Source organism: Olea europaea, chromosome 4 (assembly GCF_002742605.1).
Source record: "Olea europaea var. sylvestris chromosome 4, O_europaea_v1, whole genome shotgun sequence".
Classification (NCBI taxonomy): Eukaryota; Viridiplantae; Streptophyta; class Magnoliopsida; order Lamiales; family Oleaceae; genus Olea; species Olea europaea.
In genome coordinates this window covers 17,572,598-17,589,246 of record NC_036240.1, presented here as the reverse complement: position 1 = coordinate 17,589,246, position 16,649 = coordinate 17,572,598, and the positions used below count along the sequence as shown (strand labels likewise).

The following is a 16,649-nucleotide window of genomic DNA, read 5'->3' as shown; positions in this document are numbered from 1 at the left end:
TATTTATCATTCGTTACGCGCACACTCCATGTTCCTTTTTAGAGTACAGTATACTGACTCATTTACTCGCCCTCGAATCGGTGTTAATTCGGCCGTATTTTGAGCCGAGTCCACATTTTACTCCCTCCAGACTCGTTCTCTTCTAGCCATGGCAGCGGCTTTGGAATGCTGGTCAAGTCGAACTAGCACTGACGAGGATATGGTGGAGCAAGTTTTAATGCGAACCCAAGACAGATCCGAATGTCCACCGGAAAGCAACCTTTCATCCTCCTCCACCACCTCCTCCTCCGCCGCCGCAGCTTTCAAAGACACCTCCGCCATGCAGAAGCGGTTCCAGAGGATTAGCCGAAATGTATCCGAGGCCATTGCTTCTCTCAAAAACACTTTAAATCTCGACTCGGCCAGAGACCCGCCGGTTTCAACCCCGAGCGGACAGACCGAGACTTGCCGGAAACATGTGTGGAGCAGTGTTGTGCGAAGCTTGACTCAGTTGTACCCTGGTAGTCAACTTCCTGAAAAATTGGTGTCTAATCTTCGCAAGCATTACGATTCTTTACCCCTCAGGTTCAGTGATTTGATTTCTCTTCTTTCTTTTGCTCATAATTAATTATAAGCATCCTGTTATAATTACTGGGTTTTGTTTATTGATAGTTATGCGCAAGCGGGATTTGAAATGAAGGATGTGTTTTTACATATAAAATTAATAGAGCAAGCATCAGTGGAGGACCATCCAGCTATAGTGATACAAGATATGTCTAGTGATGAAGTAAACGGGTGTGTGTTCAAGCTGACATTTGCATGTAACTCAGCAGTTTCTTGGTCATCCATGTCTGGGGCCCTTGACAATGCTTCGATTTGCTGTAAAAAATTGCAGATCTTTGAGAAGAAAGGATTCACATTGGGAATAGTTTTGCTTTTGGTTCAGTCTGGGCAGGAAACAGTGTTCAAAACCCAAATCGGAAATGCCCTTAAATTGGCTTTGAAGAAGCCGAAGACTAATTCCATTAAGCTCCCGTTTGGGCTTTGTGGGTGCCAACAAGAGAGTACCAAAGGGAGAGAGCTAGGAGAAATTCAAGAGGATTTTGGCGATCAGAATAGTAGAAATGGGGTTGAGACTCTAGACCCGAAGATTCAGTTACAAAATCCTTTGCCCAATGATTTAATTGTGGTTTCGGTCAATGAATGGCAGACTGTGATTTCTGGTAAGGATGGGATTGGGAAGTGGTTGTTGAATTGTGATAATGTTGAGATTATTGATCAGACTGGACCGAGTACATTTAAGGGTGTTTATAGGGGTAAAAAAGTTGGCATTGAGAAGCTCAAGGGGTGTGATAAAGGAAATGCTTACGAATTTGAGCTAAGAAAAGATTTGTTGGAGTTGATGATTTGTGGGCATAAGAATATCTTACAGTTTTACGGGGTTTTCATTGATGAGAATCATGGGTTGTGTGTCGTGACAAAGTTAATGGATGGTGGATCTGTTCATGACTTGATTATGAAGAACAAAAGGCTTCAAACTAAAGAGATTTTAAGGATTGCAACTGATGTGGTAGAGGGAATTAAGTTCATGAATGATCATGGTGTTTCATACAGAGATTTGAATGCTCAGAGGATCTTATTGGATAAACGTGGGAATGCATGCTTAGGGGATATGGGAATTGTTGTTGCTTGCAACAATGTTGGTGAGGCTATGGAGTATGAAACTGACGGCTATAGGTGGCTGGCTCCTGAGGTAACACCCTTTCTTTCCCTTATTTTCTGTTTGACATACTTTCTCTAGGTTATTATTTGTTGATGCATATTGTGGATTCTGCATCTCTTCGTCGAGGCACTAAATCATACCAATTATAGCGCTGTGAAGGAATTTACAGAGTTGTTGATCCTTGAGTTTATTAATAAAAAATTAATCTTTAAATCCTAGAAAACATCATCATCTCCATTTGTTTCACCAACTGAATTTTTAAACATTTAGCTTCTGTTGTTCTCGTCTTCTCAGATTTCCACATCATAATTTTAGAAGAACGATGTTTTTGTATCTAAATATCATAGATGAACTGATTTTCCTTCCATGAACAGAATCCATATGACTTGTATACTACCAACCAGTTGTGGTGTCCTTTGAGATAGTTTAATTAATTTGAAACTGATTTTGCCTTCTATATTTCTAATATCACCATAAAGTGTTTCTCTTGCAATGTTTGCAGACTGAATGTTTAATGGTCTGTCATGACAAAGTTAATATGATTTAATTTGTTTATTGGTCATCATTAATTGTAATAGTAGCTGGATAACTTTGTAGCAATATTGTTTATCTTGACAGTTAAAACAAAAAAGAAAAAATTGAAGATAAGAATAGTGGAAAAAGTACATGGCTTAAACAGTATGCTCTCGAGTGTATCACTTAAATTCTTTGTAGTTTAGCTGGGATCTCAAGTCTTAGTCTTGATTACATCCCATCATCATTATTTTGGCGTGCCTAACATGTTTGCTTTATTTCGTTGCTTTATACTTTTTTGGATTCTTGCTTTAGTTCTACCTGAGGAACAACCTAACGGAATAAACAAAACAGATTGGCTTCATCCTATTTGTAATTTGACACAAGTTCATGAAATCTTTCTTGTCACTGGAGCCCGCTTTATGAACATTTCATTTCTTTTAAAATTACTTGTCCCTTTCTTGGTGATTGTGGTGCTGGTTGGGGCGAGTTTTCTTTTAGGAGTCTTTAGTGTCACTACCTTTAGTATTGCATTCTTTGATTTTGGAGGGGCATGGGTAGTTGAAATTATTAATAGGAATATTATCTGTTCAACATTTTATCTTATGTTATTAGCGAGGTGTTTCTATTTAGAATTCGAGTAAAATTTGAGGTTTTACTGTAAACATTTTAACACTTGAACTGAATTCTTAACCAGTACGCTGGTGCAAATTATATCTACTTTTCGAAGTTTTTGTAATTCAAGTGAAATTTGTCATCTGTCCACTACACTATAAGCACTTGGCATAACTGTAACAGAATATGGGTCAAGTAGATTCGATCCTTTGCTAGGCCTAGCCCTCCTTTTCAAATCATTAATTCCACTCTTTTTTCTTGGTGCCATGACATCAACAATTCTATTAATTCTTGGTTTTGTGGATGAAATTCCAATGGAGAGGGCAGAGTTTGAGGTTTTACTGTAACAATTTAAATGCTTGCACTGAATGCAATCTATTAATTCATCTGCCTACTGCACTGATAATCTTTTTCGTTTTTGATAGCGGATGCAATTTGTTATTCATCATGTTACTTGCAACCTATTCTTCCCAATCTAATCTGCATATCAACTTTCTTCACGATAAATTGCAACAACGCTTGCTTCTCTAACCTGTCCTTAGTCATAACAGATAATTGCAGGTGATCCAGAAAATGTTACAGAGACATGGATGAGCAATGCCTATAGTTTTGGGATGACACTTTGGGAGATGGTTACTGGTGAGGTTGCTTATTCAGCTTATTCACCAGTGCAGGCTGCTGTCGGAATAGCTGCATGTGGGCTTAGACCTGAAATTCCAAAGGACTGCCCTCAAATCCTGAGATCTTTGATGATCAAGTGCTGGAACAATTGCCCTTCAAAACGTCCTCAATTCTCTGAAATTCTAATGACTTTGACGCGTACCAGCAACAATATCATCAATAGCGTTAGGTAATAAATTATCCCTGCAACCCAGTTTACTGGTACTTGATGTTGTATAATTGAAGACCTATACAAGATATACGTTGTGAAATCCACTCCTACCCCGCTCCTCTCAGGAAAAATGAAAATGAGAAATTAAGTTCTAATTTTCTTCTAGTGCTATATACTCTCTTTACCACAGTATGGTAAAGTATAAACGTGGAAAGTAAATGTGAGCATGAATATATTGACAAGCTATTTTTGCTGACTGTATGACGGCGGGATCCCGAATTGATTTATCCTCGTGTATTAATATATCTGTGACTTGGCATTCATCGGATAGTGCTTGCATTTTTATCAATAAACTTGGGAAAAGGAGAAAAGACGTGAGTAAAGAATTGTGCCCACCACAATGGGCCAGAATGGTGGAGTGATTCCTGGAATTTTATGTGTAGCTTTTCTTTATGTCTCTATAGTGGATAGCTGTTGGGCCCAAAGGAGATGCCCCTTTGTTTTTTGTGTTTCAATGAGGTCATACTATAGGGCTCGTTAGTTCTTTTCCTTCAAATGAAGTTTATATAGTCACTGCATCACATGGGCACCTTGTGCAATATTGTTTTTGTAAAGTTTGAATCTTTAACACTATTCTCCATTTGAAAGTTTTCTTACAAAGCTCTCCGAGTCGGTGCAATAAATCCCATTCTACTCTGCCTTGGTCCTTGCTTTCGATGTCTCTGGTAAATTGGTGATGTGGATTCGACTCTAGTGGACGTGCTAAATTTGGATCAGTATTGTCAAGTCGTGTTTAGTGCTATATGGCGAACATGCTTTTGACCCACAATCCTAAGCTAAAATATCTGGTAAATGTAGTTGCATTCGATAACATTGAGCTGACGCCTTGTTCATACTTCATGGTCTTGGTTATTTTACATTAATTTGGCCAAGATTCCAGTATAATCATTTTTGAGCTAGAAAAACAGGTTGACATGATCAGCTTAATAATGTAACATGAGTGCACATGCTGTCATGTGAATGTTGATTTTGTATGGTCAATGTTTCAGTCTCTCTTGATGTTTTTAATGCTTGCAACCTTTTCATATTTGGCTGTTGCCTTTGGCTCTTGACTTTTTTGTTATGTTGTTACCTTTGTTTTGCTATTTTCTTGGGCAAGAAGTATTTCTTGTAATTAAAAATTGCTTATAGACCCAAAACTTTACAAACTCTTCACATGTGCCACATAATATTATATAGAGGTTTGAGGAATACACACGACATCAAAGGCCCTAAAGAGCTGATCAGGGTCTGCAAGATATGGCGTGATGCGTATGTCAAGCTCGATAGTTAGGCACGAGCCACGCTCAGTAGAAGTGGACGGGGCAGGGTGATCATTGTCATTCACGTCTAAAAGAGGATTTTTGGAGGCAGGGTGGGAGCATGGTGAGAATTAAAAAAATTTCCATTTTGTATTATTATATATCTATTAATATTATATTTATATACGATTTAATTTGAAAAATAAAAGATGGGACAGTTTCTAGAAATTTGGGTCTGTGCAATGTAGTGCCGTCGAAAGCTCGGAAAATTTTTGCCATCGACGTTCTGTTCTACACCAACATTTTACATTAGGGAGTCATAATCAAATTTTTAAAAAAAGCGACGAAATTTTTTTATTACTTTATCTGGGTTATAAACTGTTATACTATTTTTTCATCTTAATTATTTTTACATCTAAAAAACTTTTATATATATAAAAAAAATCGATCATTTTTAGATTATTTTTTTATTATTGTTACTCTTTCCTCTCAATCAACTAATTTTTTTAAAAAATAATCTAATGAATTTCCTAATAAAATTTTTGACGTCATTTGAAAAAAGACTAATTTATCGAGAGGAAAAGGTACCAATAATTAAAAAAAATCCTAAAAATTATTAATTTTTTTATATATAAATTTTTTTCAGATATAAAAAAAAATCAAGATGAAAAAGTAGTATAATAATTTATAACCCCTATGAAGTAATAAAAAAAATTTTAAGAATTTTTACATCCAAAAAAATAAAATCTGGCGCCATACCTCATATAAAATTTCCTAACAAAATGATGTAAATTATATTGATAAATTTGTCGAGCAAAAATATTAAATATTAATAAAATAATTAATCTTTTTCAAAAAAGACGAGTTATACGTCTCTTTTTAGTATACACGTTTGACGTACATTTAACTATTTTCGATATTCATTTAGATTATTTGATATGTTTGTAATATAGTTCTCGAAATGAGTTTTGAGGGGATATAGAAGATTTATTGATATGGCTAGCATATAATCGTCGAAAATTTTTAAGTTAGTTGTTATCGAAATTTTCAAAATATTAGTTTGGAACGCCCTATTTTGATGCTTCATAACATTTGCTATGATTGATCATTTCACACAACATTAATGATGTTAAATATTAGGTCGTGAGTATTTTAAAATGATATTAAAAATGTAATATTTCAATTTTGTTTGATATTTAATAGCGAGCTCAAAAAAATAATAATAATAAAAATAAAAACTTGAAAAAATTGGAGGGTCAAGTGACTCTAGGAGACCCCCCTTGGATCCGCCCCTGACTCCAAGTATGGATCGGTTTTTCATCATATTCTTGAACTTCTATCTCCTGCATGCCACAAGCAATAGGCTTAGCCCAAAATCCACCATCTTGATCTCGGGCTCCTTCTACGACTGTACACCAAGCAGGGCTAGCTCATTTAGCACCATAGTCTTGTTGGACACACCGGCCCATCTACCATAGTTTTTCGAGTGTCCGATGGCCCAAACTTCGATAGTGTAGAATTGATGATGGTTAGGGTGAATAGGTCTCGATTTGGACAATTTTGACCTCTTTTCAAACCAAATAAAAATAATTTCGTTTTTGTAATCAAATCAAATCATTTTTTTGCAATTTGATTTGGTTTAAAATTACGATTTTAGCAACATAAAATTAACATCTTTCAAACAAATTAAAACAATAATATATTGGTGTGAAATCTCAAAATAACGGTTGAACCGAAACCTTCTGAACTTATATGTTATGATGCAAATATAAGTGGATCGATACAAGCTTAAACCAATAAATTGATATAAAGTTCAACAATAAATTTAAGCTTGCAATTTCATTTTTGAAATAGATAGGAAATTTATTATAAATCTTCATTTTCTTAAAAAAAAAAAAAAAAAATTGTAAACAAAATTTTTCGAAGTATAGATTGAACTAATAAATGACATATTTTGGTAAAATATATTTTTTTTTAAGAAAAAATTGGGTGAACTTAGTTTGGTTTTTACCTATTTTTTAACAATTGAAACATAAACTAAAATTTTTCGGATAATTTGGTTTGATTTTAAAATGATCGAAACCTAACCCACTTGAACTCAAACTTACGATTTGAAATCCACGATTTTTTTTTTCTTTTTCAGAATGATACTACTTTGCCTGAAAGTATGTGACATAATAGGAGTTGTCAATATGTGATTGGTTAAAAAAAAATTAGCCTTATTTTAAACAATTCAATAATAAATTGTCACCTGAGTTTATATCAATGATTATATAAACTATTTATGTATACGTAGTATGATTGCTTTTTTAACTCATACTGATGCCCAAAGGACCCGAGTGGGCTCTCATTCAGCATGTAGCCCCAAAGGTAAAATTGTTGATAGTATTACATATAAATGAAATATTAACTCTATTTTACATAATATCTTTATATGGTTCTCAACCTAGTCAAATATTAACTCGTATCACCGTCAGATGAGTCAACGTGTCTCATATCTAACGATGCTCCTTTCGATGTTCTCTCTATTAATACCAAAGAGCCCGACCTTTTGAAAAGGTAACGTTACTTTATAACTTAAGTTCATATATTCTCCTCCATCTTATATAAAAAGCTCGGCAATTAGGGCCGGGCAAATCTCCCGAACCGAACCCGACGGTTCTTGTCAAATTAAATACCCGAACGGGTATCTGAATTGAGAACAGACGGGTACGGTTCGATTCTCGGTTCTAGACCAAGAACTGAAAAACCGAATAAGAACTGAATCTTTTTAATTTTTTTTTATATTGAGTAAATCAAATTATTTTTATTTTAATTTTTTCTTAACAAATTAACGATTTCTAAATCCAAATTTTTGGCCCAATAATTTGTTTCATTTCTAATTTTTTAATCTTTGACCCAATTACCTATTTTATTGTTTCATTTCTTAGCCAAACAAAATTAAATTCACTAAATAACTCTAAATACCTACACTAAAGTGCATAACGTTGTTTCGACTCTCGCACCCACTCTTGCAGCCTCGCTAATATTCTAAAACCAATACAATCATCGGCCGACACTGTGATCTCCGATCGAAGCCGTGACCTCCACCGACCGAAACTTTGATCGTAACGATCATTTGAATAAGGTAGTTTACTAGTCTCTGACATTCAAAAACCATTGAATGTATCATTAGTTGTATTTATATAATGTTGTTATAAATGTTAAAAATTTTAATTATAGTACAAAATCGAACCGAACTCGAACGGTCCCATAATTATATTTGGACCCGACGGTTCTATTTACTAGATACTCGAAAAGTTTGGTTTGGTTCGGTTCTAAAGAGAACCGAACCGAATCGACCCACGCCCACGCCTACCGGAGTTGTCACCACCAAGATACGACAGTCTATCATCAATTAACTTGATCGTTGGAGTGTATGTGGCTGTTATCATCTTTACTGGGATTGGTCATGTACTTTTGACCGTTTGTGTCTTGTGCAGGGAAGAACACACGTGGAGTGATACTTTGTTGGCCACGTAAAAGGTCCATTTTGCAAGGTCAACACCATTAGTTAATTAATTATTATGTATTAACCTATGTTATCATTTTTATAAATTTGCCTTATGATTAAACAACTCGACTATTCAAAATTAATTGATGTTTTTGTATTTAAAATCGCAAGACGAGATGTATTTAAGCGATCATTTTAACCATTATGATATAAATATTTTTGAATATTTTATTTTATTTTATTTGGGGTTTTATTGTTGATTTTAACTCAACAAATTTAATTCAATAAAACTCTTATAAACGAAAATAAAAATAAAAATTATTGTTTGCTATAATTTAGAAGCCTAAATTTTGAAATTCGCCTCAGGTCCCGTGAAACACAAGTATGACCCCGATCGTGGGTCATGTATATAAGAGACAAAACTCCAATAATTTTAATTAGGAGAAAAACAAAGGTGTATATATTACCGCTCATAAACTAGGAAATAAAATCCCTTTGATTATGAGGTAATTTTTCATTGTCGGTGGAGAATTGCGTTGAACGGTTACAATCTATTTTCATGTAGGTCTTTAAAGGCTATTAATAGTTTCTCCTATTAGTTGCAAGATCTTCACAAGTCATCAATAATAATTAGGGCCCGTTTGGTAAAACTGTTGAAGTTAAGAAGTTGTTATTGAACACATTTGAATAAAAAAAAAATAAAAAATTTTCAGTGTTCGTTGATTGAAAAAACTTCTAAAAGTAGACCTAAGGTACTTTATTTAGTAAATTATTGTACAAAACATAGAAGTAAAAATAGAAATTCTTCTGCCAAACAACATGTGCCAGTGCCAAGGACGCGATGGTTGTGGGTATTCTGGGACACGTGAAACTGGGTCAGTAACAAATGAAGCTTTTCAGAATCCACCACCCGCTTTGATTGATTCTTCAACCTCTATTATTTAACGGCAAAAACTTGTGCACTTGTCTCCCAATTCGATGTTGGTCTCTTCTCTGGATTTCAGCTTTTTCCAGAATAATTGTTTAATTAGAGTTGTTCACAACAAATTCCACATTCCCTCGTCCTAATGCCCACAAAAATGACATGTTTTCTGACATAAGACCTCGCTATTTTTAATACCATTTTCGCCTCCACTATTTACGTGTAACGTTAAAAAAAAAAAAAAAAAAAAACAAAAATTCCAAAATTTTTATTTGCGGACGAAAAATTTTAGATCGTGCATTGTTTTACAGATATACGCTTGGCGATTTTACATTTTTTCATGGCAAAAAATACAAAAAAATAGATCCAATTAAACATCTAAGGACCCGTTTGATTGCACGAAATTTTCCATGGAACTTGAAATTCGAATTCCAACTTCCACTTTTGGCCTGTTTGATTGACAAAATTTTTCAAGGAATTGATTTTCCATGAATTTCTAGGTACAACACCTTAAAGTGTGATTTTCCACCTTTTATTTTCTTAGGGGTAGGTGGTTTTTGATTTTCCACTTTTTTTTTTTTGCTTTTTGTTTTTTTTTTAATTGTTGGCAATGGGAACAAATTCTAGAAATAGTTGTAAAAGAGGATATCCCTGAAATTGACAATTTTCATGTAAAACAAAGTCAAACGAACACCTAAATATAAATGATTTTTTTGATCGTTTTTATTCCTTTTTTTTTGGCAATGGAAGCAAATTCTAGGAATAATGGTAGAAGTGAATATTCCTTAAATTGACAATTTTTATGTAAAACAAAATCAAACGAACACCAAAAACACTTTTACTTCAACATTTTTCACGTAAAAAAATATATCAATCAAATACAATAATTTACAAATTCCAAGAAAAAAATTTCTAGGTAATTTAATTCTCTGAAATTCATTTTCTTTCCACCCAAATTCTATCTTCGCAATCAAACAGACCCTAAGAGTTATATTAAGGGTCCGTTTGATTGCAAAGGTGGAATTTGAGTTGAAAGAAAACGAATTTTAGGGAATTGAATTGACGAGAAATTATTTTCTTGAGAATTGTAAATTATTGTGTTTGATTAGTATAATTTTTCACGTGAAAAATGTTTAAATTAAAGTATTTTTTGATATCCGTTTGGCTTTGTTTTACATGAAAGTTGTTAATTAAAGGGATAGAATTTATTAGTATTGAAAATGAAATTTGTTTCCATTGCCAAAACAAAAAAAAAAAAAATTTAAGAAAATCATCTATCTTTGGGTGTTCGCTTGACTTTGTTTTACATAAAAATTGTCAATTAAAAGGAAATATTTTTTTTTTTCAATAAATTTTAAGATTTGTTTTCATTACCAACACACAAAAAAAAAAAAAAAACCAAAAAACCAAAAAAAAAAAAGAACAAAAAAAAAAAAACAAAACAAAACAAAATACTACATTAACATGGAATTCCAATTCTCACCAAAATGGTGAGAATTGATTTTCCTTAAAAATCAAGAAAAGATCAATTCCCGAGACAAGGGAGAAAATACAATTTCATGGAAATAAAACCCTATTAAATATCATAAAGTTGGAAAATAAAATTATATTTACATTTTCTATGAAAAAATTTGGTGTATCAAATACACCCTAAATTTAGATACTGCAAGTTGGTACCAAACATCCCAGAGTTATCTTAAATTTATATGACCAAATTTGACCGCACTAATTTCACATAATTCATTATTAAGAAAGTTAAGAGGTAAAAGTTATTTAATCATCTGTTTCTCTACTAATTAATTGCAATTCATCGTAGGGCAGATTGTGCGTTCCAATACCATTTCTAGGTTTTTTATATGAAACAATATTACTTTATTTTGATACAATACACACATTTTTGAACAAATATTGACTGTCCATAAAAGAATATTTTTTTCCCAAAACTTTTCTCTCTCTGCCAACCAAAATCTATTCAATTCCATTCATTTCTCTTTTCTTCAACCCCTCCCAAAAAGAAATATAAAATTTTTAAAAAAAGGTGAAAAAAAAAAAAAAGCCGAACCTTAAGCAACACCCCACGCCCAACCGCCAAACTCAAACGGGCCAACGCCAAACCCTTTCTGCCTTTCCAGCTTCTTCCTCATTACCTCCAAAGCCACCAGTTTTCTTAAACAAGTTCAAGATTCACACACAACCTTTTCGATTATTCTGTAATTTTTTGTGATTTGGCGTCTTGTAAATTGATTGAATCTCAGAACCCATGTGGCTTAGACGAAGCAAATCAAGGATTCGACTCCACAACGCGTCGTCCCCCAAATTTGCTTGCTCTTCCTTGAAAGATATACAGATTCTACTCTCTGAAGAAGATAGCGGTTATAGATACAATAAAATCAGCGCCGGTGACGGTGACATTGCCCTTGATTCACCTACTCCATACATCAGGAAGCCCTCCATTTGCCATCGGGTTCGCAGCTCCAATTTCCTTCTACGGACCCTATCTTTACTGCCCGACCATTCGGAGTCCAAACCTTACGGGGATGAGGGTCAGGTTCCGGCTCCATTGCCGGAAAATGTGGCCGCTGATGTGAAATCGGAGCCGGTGATTAGGATCCCAAGGGCCGAGAATATTATAATGGTTTACTTTACGAGTCTGCGGATTCTTCGCCACACATTTGAGGACTGCAAGACCGTCCTAACTATCCTGCGTTCCTTCAATGTGCTTGTTGACGAAAGGGATGTTTCTATGGACTCGGGTTACATTAAGGAGCTGCAGAAGATCTTTGGTGAACCTGAGAAATCCAAACTAACACTCCCCCGAGTCTTCATCGGCGGCAGGTACATTGGTGGTGCTGAGGAGGTGAGGCAGCTCCACGAGAGCGGCGAGCTCAAGAAATACCTGCAGGGTCTTCTCCCAGCGGACGCTCGTGGGTGCGAGGCATGTGGTGGGTACAGATTCATCCTCTGCCAAGAGTGCAATGGAAGCCATAAGTATTACAGCGAGAAATGTGGCTTTAAGAGTTGTACTTCCTGCAATGAGAATGGTCTCACCAGGTGCCCATCTTGTTCATGCGCCTCTTTCTGAATCATTTGATTAAATCACATCAGAGTCTAATTATTAGTTAGGCTTTAAAATATGTAACATTGATTGGAACAAAATGCTTAATCTTTAAGCACTTATGTTTAGTTTTCATGGAGATGTGTGGTAGCTTTTCATATCTTCTTGCTGATTTTACTTGCTAGAAATAGAGGCAAGGAAAATTAGGTCCAAATGAATCCGTTTGGATTGCTATAGTTTGTTCATTTGTTAACGTTGTTTTGCAATTTAGTGGTGCTTTAACGTGTTGGATTGCTATTACGGTATTACCCATTTTACCCCTGGCGACTTTCTACTACATCCCCTAATATTCGATCTCTAAGTCTTCTACCTTATGACATACTTAAGTTGAATACTGGTACTAATTGTGCATGCTTTACCGACAGTATGTATGAGTTAAAGGCTTATGCTTAGATTCGTGTCGTTACAGGTTAGAGGAATGGGGAATCGTAAAAATGCTTTGTTATTATGGTTAGAACGAGCCCTCAATAGCTTGGTTCAAATAAACGAATTATTCTCCAAGATATATGTCATTGAAAAGATGAAACTTTGATGAAAAACTGATTGATTTCCTCACTTTAGTCATTTTCCACTTTTCTAGTCTTTCGATTAAAATTTTGGCACAAGATGATGGAATTTTGTTTGTTCTTTGATTGGGATCATTGTTTTATTGCCCAATAAATTTTGGGTTGATGGCTTGAATCATTTTCTATTTCTGTTAAGTACTTTCTGGATATAAAGATACAATTGTAAGTGACAGTGGCATTAATAGCTCAAATAGCTAATAAAGTTTAACTTATGCACACAATGCTCGCTTCACCCGCTAAAACCTATCTTTTTACAGAGCTAGACTTCACTCGCCGGTGGTTAATTCTTTCTCCATGGATTTGGTTTTTCCCTTTATCCTCGGGTTTACTGCTCTGCATACGTAACTTCTTTTAGAAATAGATGTTTACTGGATATAGATGTGCCAAATTATTTTGCATTGTTGTCATCTTAATGAAATGCATAGAAGAATAATTCTGTTATCTATAACTTTAAAAAAGAGCATTTTTTTCTTTCTGAGTGATCAGAGTAACTGTGGGAACTTTTCCTTTTCCTTTTCCTTTTTTGCTGGGAATTCATAGTAGATGTTGAACTAAGCAATTCTGCCTTTAACAGTGTAATCGATAAAACATTATTTGGGCATTTTCTGGGAGTCTCAGTTTGCTTAGGATATAAATTAAGACACTGGACATTTTCTGTAGGTAAACCTTGACAGATATTGGTAAATATTGATTGTTGATGTCAAAATTCATCCGATGTTCAAAATGCTTCTGACCTTATCACATTGCCCTTAGTCTTACGAAAGTACATTTGATGTTGACGCTGCGATAAAGTAGATAGTTTGGGGACCAATGCTTCTATTTTCCTTGGAAAATATTTTGTATGGATGTTTGGTTGAGTTTTAAATTTACTTAAAATCGACTTTTTATGAAAAGTGATCAAAGATATACTTGTATAAAAATTACTTCTAAATAACTTATTTATAAGAAAAAATTTTAGAACGTGCATTGAATTAAGAAGACGCGTTCATTCTATTGAATAATTACTCTATCGGACAGGTTTATTTTATCGGAATAACATAATAATCACTTAATTTCAAATATTAATTTATATATTCCTGTTCAATATTTTGCTTTTAAAATCACCCATGAATGTATATTGTAAGGCAGTGAGTTAGCTATAGGAAATGAGCAATGTCTTGATACTGCATATTGTTTTGGCTGTTTATCTAGAACTACACAAGTAAGACACTGTAATATGTATTGGCTTTATTCTATGCTTGCAACTTGAAACTTTAGATAATATTTCAATGCTGGCATCGGTGCGACTTAAGATTGATAGAGAATTGACTCCGCCATGGGAGTTGCAATTTTCAATGTCTCATTAGGCCAGTTCATATAGAAAGATGTCAACCCACCTCTTTGACTCTATCAAAGAAGCCAATTGATTAGTATTGGGTCTTGACCATGTAAAAAGGGCGAGTCAACCAAGCCAGAGTAATACAACCATTTTTAAGGCCAACTATAATTTTCAAGTTGATGCACGAGTTCATCCAATATAAAGAAGACAACTAGGTAATGATGTGCGACATCGAAAGTTTCATTGGATATAGGTGAAATACGTCATCATTATATGTTGTTGTATCATTCTTATGATTTAGAATTGTATGTTAAAAAGAAGGCTGCTATATGGCTAAATTCACATGAGCCATAGACCCCCGCCAAATGGTGCCCCTTGATGATCGGGGCCCATTCACAGATCCCCCACCATGGGTAGGGCCCATGTGAACCTTGCCAAGCAACTTTCTTCGGTTAAAAGATAAATGTTACTTAACGGTGAATACATGTGTATGTCAAAATAAATAAATAAATAATTGATACTATGTTTAGGTAAATAGGAGTGGTAGAGAGGCTTTGAAGGCTTTTTGTCATACCCCTTAACGTTGATAGGGCAAGTCTGCATGATTCCTCCCATTGTTTTTCTAAACTAAGTTGTCCAGTTGCGTGATCATTTTGTAAACTAACTTATAATCAAAAGTGCTGTGAAAAAAGTGAATTATGTATATAAATACAGTTATTTTGTATAAAGTTTGTCATTGTCGTCTAGTTGTGTGATGCTCCATATACTCGAAAGTATCGTGAAATAAATGTATTTTGTCTTGAAATGAAGTAATATGCAGGTCTATCACTGTCTGAGATTGCCTTAAAACTTTCATGATCGTTGTATTATTTCATTATAAAATCATTTTACAGCACAACACAATATACTTTTCGCAATGATTCAAAAATAAAAATTTTTATGGTAAACCTACCTGTTTTGAAGAGAAAATTGTACCACTTCTATGGTACTCATATCAATTAAATAGGTAACGGTACCCATGGATGCTAGATCTAAATTTTGTATATGAACCTTGTCAAAAGATATTAAAAAATACATTAATTGTAGAACAAAAAATGGAGTGTCAAATTTGGTTTCTACTAAATTTTTTGTACGTTTCAATTTCACTTGTTTTATAATAAATTGCAATATTTTGAAAATCGAATTGAACATCGACCCGAAAAAGATAAATGATCGAGGATCAAAAGACTCGGTCAGAATTAAATCAATGTCAAAATTAAATATTTAAATATACAAACAAACTTTAAAACAATATAACAATAATAGATTATTTAATATTATTATTACTAATTCAAGATAAATAAAAATTCTTTTTTTTTATTAGATTTATCATCCAATTATTTATTTCAAAACTTCAAAAACTAATAATTAATATGTCCAAATAATATGCTTTGCTCATATAGAAATTGTAAAGATTTAAAATTCTCAACTGGATACATTTTTGAGGAAATTACATATAGTCCTAGTTTTTAACTTATTATTTCAAAAATCAGATTTTAACTTTATTCCTTCAAAAAATCCATCCAACCAACCCACCCCACCCCCCACTCATTAACCCTAATTTTTTTCTACCCAAACAAAAAGTCACAGAGACTTCTCCAGCACCTTCCTGATTCTCCGGTTGCCAAACCACTTCTCCAGCACTACAGCGTGCCGTCGCTCGTGAAACGCAATGCCGTGCGCACCGAAGCTCCGACCTGCCTAGCCGCTGCTCGCTGCTACTTAGCAGTGCTTCTCTTCCTCTGATCTGCCTCTAATTCAATCTGGCTATTGCATCGCTACTTAGCCATAGTTTTGAGGTGATTTTTGTTGGTGGTTGTTAGTGGTTTGCAAATGGTGGTTGTTGGCAGTGATAGTGGTTGTTGATGATGGTGAGATGGCGCGAAGTTTGGGTAGTGTCGATCGTGGTGGAGTGGAGTCGGGTGGAATGAATAACTTTTATGATCAATTATTTGGGTGATGGAGATTAATAATATGAATAATTTGTGAACAATAAATAATGTGTGATTGATAAAATTAATAATTTGTGATTAATATGTAATATGTGGTCTAAAAAATGTGATTGTGAAAAAATTTGTAATCGTCACCGATAATTTGTGACTCTGACCTTATATGATTTGTGATTATGATTATAATTGTGTGTTATTGTGACTTTGACTTGTTATTGGGTGGTAACCTAATTTTTGAGGTCATTTCACAAGTTATTTATTTATTTTTAAAACCACTGTAATTT

The 16,649-nt window shown here is 34.1% G+C and overlaps 2 protein-coding genes across 2 annotated transcripts; both read left to right on the top strand.

The window, feature by feature from the left end:
* Positions 1 to 3,985, top strand: LOC111393861 (probable LIM domain-containing serine/threonine-protein kinase DDB_G0287001). Its single transcript, XM_023019607.1, has 3 exons — positions 1 to 564; positions 652 to 1,732; positions 3,382 to 3,985. The coding sequence occupies exons 1-3, from the start codon at positions 149 to 151 to the stop codon at positions 3,682 to 3,684; spliced, it is 1,800 nt and encodes a 599-aa protein (XP_022875375.1). The 5' UTR covers positions 1 to 148; the 3' UTR covers positions 3,685 to 3,985.
* Positions 3,986 to 11,408: 7,423 nt separating this feature from the next.
* LOC111393860 (uncharacterized protein At5g39865-like) lies at positions 11,409 to 12,750 on the top strand. Its single transcript, XM_023019606.1, has one exon. The coding sequence runs from the start codon at positions 11,639 to 11,641 to the stop codon at positions 12,458 to 12,460; it is 822 nt and encodes a 273-aa protein (XP_022875374.1). The 5' UTR covers positions 11,409 to 11,638; the 3' UTR covers positions 12,461 to 12,750.
* Positions 12,751 to 16,649: the final 3,899 nt, after the last annotated feature.